Source organism: Limulus polyphemus, unplaced genomic scaffold (assembly GCF_000517525.1).
Source record: "Limulus polyphemus unplaced genomic scaffold, Limulus_polyphemus-2.1.2 Scaffold2834, whole genome shotgun sequence".
Lineage (NCBI taxonomy): Eukaryota > Metazoa > Arthropoda > Merostomata > Xiphosura > Limulidae > Limulus > Limulus polyphemus.
This window is the reverse complement of record NW_013668444.1, coordinates 34,556-41,032: the sequence shown is the minus strand read 5'-3', so window position 1 is coordinate 41,032 and position 6,477 is coordinate 34,556. Positions and strand designations below refer to the sequence as shown.

The 6,477-nt window shown below is 31.4% G+C and overlaps 1 protein-coding gene across 1 annotated transcript in view; it reads right to left on the bottom strand.

The window, feature by feature from the left end:
* LOC106468019 (synaptogenesis protein syg-2-like) overlaps positions 1-6,477 on the bottom strand; it is a 63,150-nt gene that overhangs the window by 30,282 nt on the left and 26,391 nt on the right. Inside the window, exons 7-8 of the mRNA XM_022396320.1 lie at positions 5,187-5,486; positions 4,472-4,597 (exon numbers count right to left, since the gene is read on the bottom strand). Coding sequence (XP_022252028.1) covers positions 4,472-4,597; positions 5,187-5,486 — 426 coding nt within the window. The remainder of the gene's footprint in view (positions 1-4,471; positions 4,598-5,186; positions 5,487-6,477) is intronic.

Below are 6,477 nucleotides of genomic sequence, written 5' to 3'. Positions count from 1 at the left end.
GTGTGTGTGTGTGTGTGTGTCCGTGTTAGTGTAAACTACTTGCATCTGATGATGACAAAATCTTGTGAAACGTTGTACATTTGCTGTTATGTTAAACTTATATTAAAGTGTTTCTTCATTGCCCATTTAAACCGTCTCCAAGCATAACTGTACTGTGTCCGCCGCAAAACTATTCAAGAACTTCTTGAGTCAGCCGTCCCTAACTTTGAATGTATAGACTAGACAGAAAAGACAGTTACTCAATAACACATAAAGTTAAGTCTTGAAATATTCTTGTCTGACCGTATAGTGGGATTTGATTGTCATCCTCATAACACGCTCACGGTTTCAAAGTGCTGTGCGTGTTTTGTTGTTGTTTTGTTTTTGTGTTAACAGGACGTGGATGTTGGACCCGCAGATCCACAGTCTGGACGCTCGGCCTGATAGTATTAGGATTTAAAAGTGAATACACTTAGCTGGAAATTTTATCATTACAGAAAAAAGTAAGTGTTATTTGGGAGGATGTGTCTCTTAGCAAATGAAATGTCGGGTGAAAATAATTTTGGTGAAAGTATATATATTAAAAATATAATATTTTGTCAAATATTTAAATTACTTTATATACCAACACAATTCTAGCAAGAATAAACCTTTAAAAACAAAAGAAAAATAGCAGCAGTCTTACTAATTAAAACACAGGAACACAAAATTAATAAACATCCAGGAACATCTCTTTAAATTTTTTTTTTACTTTTGCACGATATCCACCTACTTACATCATTACATAAATAACTACATCCCTTATATTATGTACTAGTACAATGTTAACACACGACCTTCATGAATTGTTTAAAGATGCCACGTTTTTCACCTTCAATTTTACATACACGTCTCATTTATCATGCTATTAGTTTTCATAATGATATTCAAATTTAATTGTTCTGTGCTGTACTTGAAAATGATCACACTAGTGGTCGCAGCGTTGTACGTATTCTAACGTACGAAAATGTACAGCTATTCACTGCAAGCTATAAATAAATTTCAATTTAAATAATCTGTAAAATATATTATTTTAAGTATATTTCTTTAAAAGACTATGATCTATAACTATATCTGTCTATCTCTCTCTCTCTCTCTCTAGTTTTCTCTTATTGTCTGAGGTGTTTAGTGTATATTTAAAACTAGCAGCGTTACCGATGTTGACTAGCTGCCTTCCCTCTAGTCTTATACTGCTAAATCAGGGACGGCTAGCGTAGATAGCCCTCGGGTAGCTTGCGCGAACTTTAAAGAACAAACCGAAACAATACCTCGTCTTCTCTCCTCAAATATTAAAATTTCAAACGCAAATATGTATGTAATATTATGTTCAATTTGTTTTAATGTAAATTTAATATATACATTTATATATGATACCATATTCACATTATAACATTGATGTATGAAGTATACAGCAAAGAAAATGCAATATTGCACTTTATAATGTATCAAAAGAAAAATAATCCACTTCCAGGTATCCAACCACCGGGAGAAAAAAGTAGAATAAAATACAATCACTGACTTGACTTTAATCTCCTTTTACACAATAAGTATTATGATGTAAGTCTTGCTCTTTTCACCTAGTCTATTTTATGGTATACAGCCTACTGTTTGCTTTTTCACACACACAACATTCAAATTCTGCATACATTTCTTTTGTGTGTGAGGTTAAATATATGAAGTAATAGTAGATGTATAGTTAATGATCTATAATTAAATAGTCCTATAATGCTATATTCTAAATTAAATGTTAACTCAAACTTGCCCAAAAAGTTAAATCTGCGTAGAATCTATTTGTGTTATGTATATGTTAATGATAAAATTACCGGTTCAGCTAGCAGATGATAGACGCGAATATCAACGAAAAATTGTCGTTTTGCGCACCTTCACATGAGGGAAGTGTGACCTGCGCAGTCAACGCAGCTAACAAACAAGCAAGAAAACAAACAAAGAGAGAGATTTTGAGTTCTATATATAGATAAACAAACGTACCCGTCCCCAGTGATGTGAAAAGCTTAAGTTAATCTATCAATTTAAATTATTTCATGGACTTTAAAAAAGTTAGTTGTGTTGCACTCTTGGTTTCACTCACAACCAAAGCTCTGAGCTACTTATACTGCCCACCGAGAAAAGTATTTGTTGAGCATTTTAGTAATGCTAAGAGCCGCTCAACAATAGCATACGATAAATCTACATGTTTAATGTTTAAGTGACGTCACATTTTGAAATGTGAATGATAGTATGCTTAATTCCTAATTATTTAGTGTAGAATGTACTGATGGTGAAATAAAATTTGCTATTAACATTATTCATGCCTGTTCTCCTGTCATTTCAAAAGTGAATGTTGAGATTTCCTGTGTGCGCAGCTTTTCAAACGGGAGATAAACGAACGCTCGAACAGACACTACGGTTCGCAATACATATAATATAGTTTAATCATTATAGCCCTTACTATATATGAAGATTTCAATATTGTAAAGTATAGCTTACTACTACGTCTATTCACCCATCATGTTTGAAAACCCGCATAAGCATAACATTTGAAACCCAGCTCAGCCTTACCACATGTATGTGACCTAAGTGATTCATTTTTATCAGAAAAAAAAATGTTTTGCTAATACGATAACAATAAGAAACATTCTAAAAATTCTAATTATTACATCTATTCCAAGGCTTTCTTCTTATGAACTTGTGGGATCATAGTCTGACTAGACTCAAGCGAATTAGCCTTTTCACTGCGATATTTAGTGAGGGAAACATTACTCCCATACTAGCCTATTCGAAAATAAGCTCGATTTTTAATAATACTTTACAATATAAGTAACTTGCAATAATATGTGAATTTTGATACTAATTAAAGATCAACCAGATCCTGAAACAGCACTTAATGCTTTCTTCAAAATGTGCAGTCTTTAGTCATTTTATGTAAACGAAACATGTATCTTTGCTTCAAAGTTATGTTGAACTTCTTTTTAAAAATGAAAAATAATTGCCTGATTGTTCCAGTTTATATGAAACTGCTCTAGTGTTATATTCGTAATATACATCATTCCCAATTCAAAACATTAAACCTTGCTCAAGCAATACCCAGCCAAATAACTTTACGAACTTTTTGAACAACAACACACACTTTTGCCTTTTAAGAAGTTTCATTAATTAATTGTTACTAATCAGTACAACTGATGAAACAATACGTTCTAATCTTTATAAATAAGAACGTAAGAAAAGTACATTGAATTAACTATAGTCATTGCCAATACCAGTTTGACTTTAACTTTCATCTCTATGTAGGTAGATTACTCTGACCGGAAGTTAGTATTAGTTTAATTCTAAATACAAATAAGCTACTATACATAGATTTCATGATTAACTTACAAAGTATAGAAGGAAATAAAACAAATCAATGTTCCTTAAGGTTTTAAATGAAGTGAGTAAAATATTTGCAATGGTATTATACTCTTTCAAAGTACTTCATATATCTCAGTTTCAAGTAAGTGTCTATAAACTAGCCTTCCTAGTTTCCGAATTTATACAGTGTAACATAAGGCTAATATGTTGGAGGAAATCTCCATCTGTTATAGATTAAAGTATTTGATTGGACAAAGAAGAAATTGAACGTTTATTTTGTAAATAGTAAAACAATCATTCTCTCCAATTTAGACCTTCAAAGACCCTGATCTCTCGTTGAGCTTCAGAGCTATCGTCCTAAAGTTAGGAATTTTCTTTTGTTTGTTCAATTGAATTGTTAAACATTTCTTTGTGATTTATTAAACTATCTGAAAATTCTTATGAAATTTACATTCAGGTCTCTATCTAAACTAAAGTATATGTCATTTGTTTTTAGTCCAAGGCTGAAATGAAGTATCTTGTAAATAGTTTGCTCATCACAAGGTTTAATTTGCAGCTGTAACATTAGCTAATTCTTTAATGTGCAAGGTGCTTTTTCGACAGCAACATCTGACAAAAAATAGTTTAGATGTTGAACTTTTTTAATGAAGTATTAAGTATATTGTTTCAATCTTAAACTGAAGTTTCTTTTTCAGACTCAAAAAAAAAGCACGTATTTTTTCAGCACGATGTGTTTAGACTCCTATAAATAATTTTAAATAGAAAAGAAATAACAACTTTGACGCCTTTAATTGAAAATGTCTTAGCTCAGTAGTTTAAATGCTACATAACAATAACATATCTGTTAGTAAAATAAGCAAAGGACATTATAGAAAATTATTTTTTCTAAATGCAACTACGTTTTGTTTATCACCTTCCTGTTACAACAAACAACGCAGTAGAGTTTAGGTTTAACTAAAACTGTGTCTAACGGCTGAATCACTTTTGCTTCCTTTGTTGTAAATTTGATTTTATATTGATAAATAGCCATTTAACAGCTTTGTACTCATGCATGAAATTAGAAATTCTCTATGTCGGGTTTTAAAATGTTATAATCCGTAAGTCTTACCTTTATTCTCCTCATGATGTTTGTATCTCATTATTGCAACAGTTAGAATAGCCAACAATACCAGAGCTCCAACTATACCGATTAAAATTCCCAGCACAGGACTGATGCCTGGTCTTTCGATTTTTGCTATGCAAGGAAAACGTTGTTCTAAATATTTAACACTTAGTAACACAATATATTGTAACTTACGTATTTTAGAAATATAGATTTGAAGAAATGTTGTTTAATACTTGCAATATGAGTGTTAGTAACTGTATAAGAAACTGTCATAAGGTGTTTCCCTTCCTTCTATCAATAATAAAACGAAAAAGTATAGGTTTATACAGCATAGTATCTGTTTTTGTAAATAAGAGGGACGAATCTAATCTGTAAAATATTAACAAATATTTCAACGATAGTTTCTTATTTTACAACTGATAAATTGTAAGTCCTACATCCGAGATATGAATAAATCTTAAGACAGATTAAAGATGTCATTCATATATAGCTATAAGTATTAATTTTAGTGTTATGAACATATTTATCTTGTTAATTATTCTTCCAAACCGAAATCACTCATCTAAATATTAATTATAATGTTTACTTAGTTATACCCAAAAGTTTACAAATATCTTATTGTTTAAAAATGCGTTAAATAATGTTATTCTAAACTTGTTTTTCTTAAAACATACTTGGAGATCAATCACACCCTTTGGTTAATTTTAAAGCTGATTACCTGTTCGTTTCTCTGGCGTTGGTAATGTTGATGCTGTTAACGCAACAGAGTGACTTTTTCCCTTCGAATTCAAAGAATAAATAGCAAAAATGAAAGTCGTTCCTGGTGGAAGATTGTTAACAGTAAAAGATGGTGTGTTATTATTGGTCAAATTAGCTTCTAACGTTTCTAGCGGATAGTTGAATACATCCAAATGAAAATCCTGTTTTAATCCACCATTATAACCAGCTTCACATTCTATTTCAATGGTGGTCATAGTATTGTTTAATACTTCACATTTTTTAACTGGTTCTGGACGACCTGAAATGACAAACATCGAAAAAATTGGTCCAGGAGAAAATTTTTAATTTTCTTTTGTAAATTTAAATTATAAAAAAAGAAACTATGATGTTTAAAGTGTCATAGTAGAACTGGCAGCTTAACAAGGTAACTTATTAATTACTAATAAAAGTCAGATTATTTATACATTCATAATATTTATATAATATTATAATATTTATAATATAGCCTATTTATAACTCTGTACTCATAAATATGCCCCCCCCCCCAGTGGCACAGCGTCATGTCTGTGGACTTACAACGCTAGAAACCGGGTTTCGATACCCGTGGTGGGCAGAGCACAGATAGCTCATTGTGTAGCTTTGTGCTTAATTTCATACAAACAAACAAACTCATAAACATAATATTATACAGGATAAAATATAATTCACGATCATTTTAAAACACATCTGATTATGTCTCACCAAATTATAATATGATTTTAACCGATTCCTCACGTGTAGTATAATGTTCCACAAACAATTTGTGTCAGAAAATTTTAAAACACATCTGATTATGTTTCACCAAATTATAATATGATTTTTTTGTTTTAACCGATTACTCACATGTAGTATAATGTTCCACAAACAATTTGTGTCAGAAACTTTGCTATTTTCTTTAATCCCTCAATACAGGGTGTCCATAAACTACTTTATTTATTGAATAGAATGAGATCAACATACGATAAACATTTGCGGTTTGTGGTATAATGGAGACAAACACCTGGAGTTTGTCCATGACCACTGAAGCCGTTATTACACCTCGACATGGGCACAGTTCGTGACTCGAAGAATGTCTAGGCGATAATCGATCTCCGCCCACATACATGCCAGTATTTCCGAAGTAATTGTCGCAATTGCTTTGGATATTCGGGTACGAAAGTTTGCCATAGTCGGTACCTTCGTTTTATAGATAATGTTTACGAAAGTTTGCCATAGCCGGTACCTTCGTTTTATAGATAATGTTTACGAAA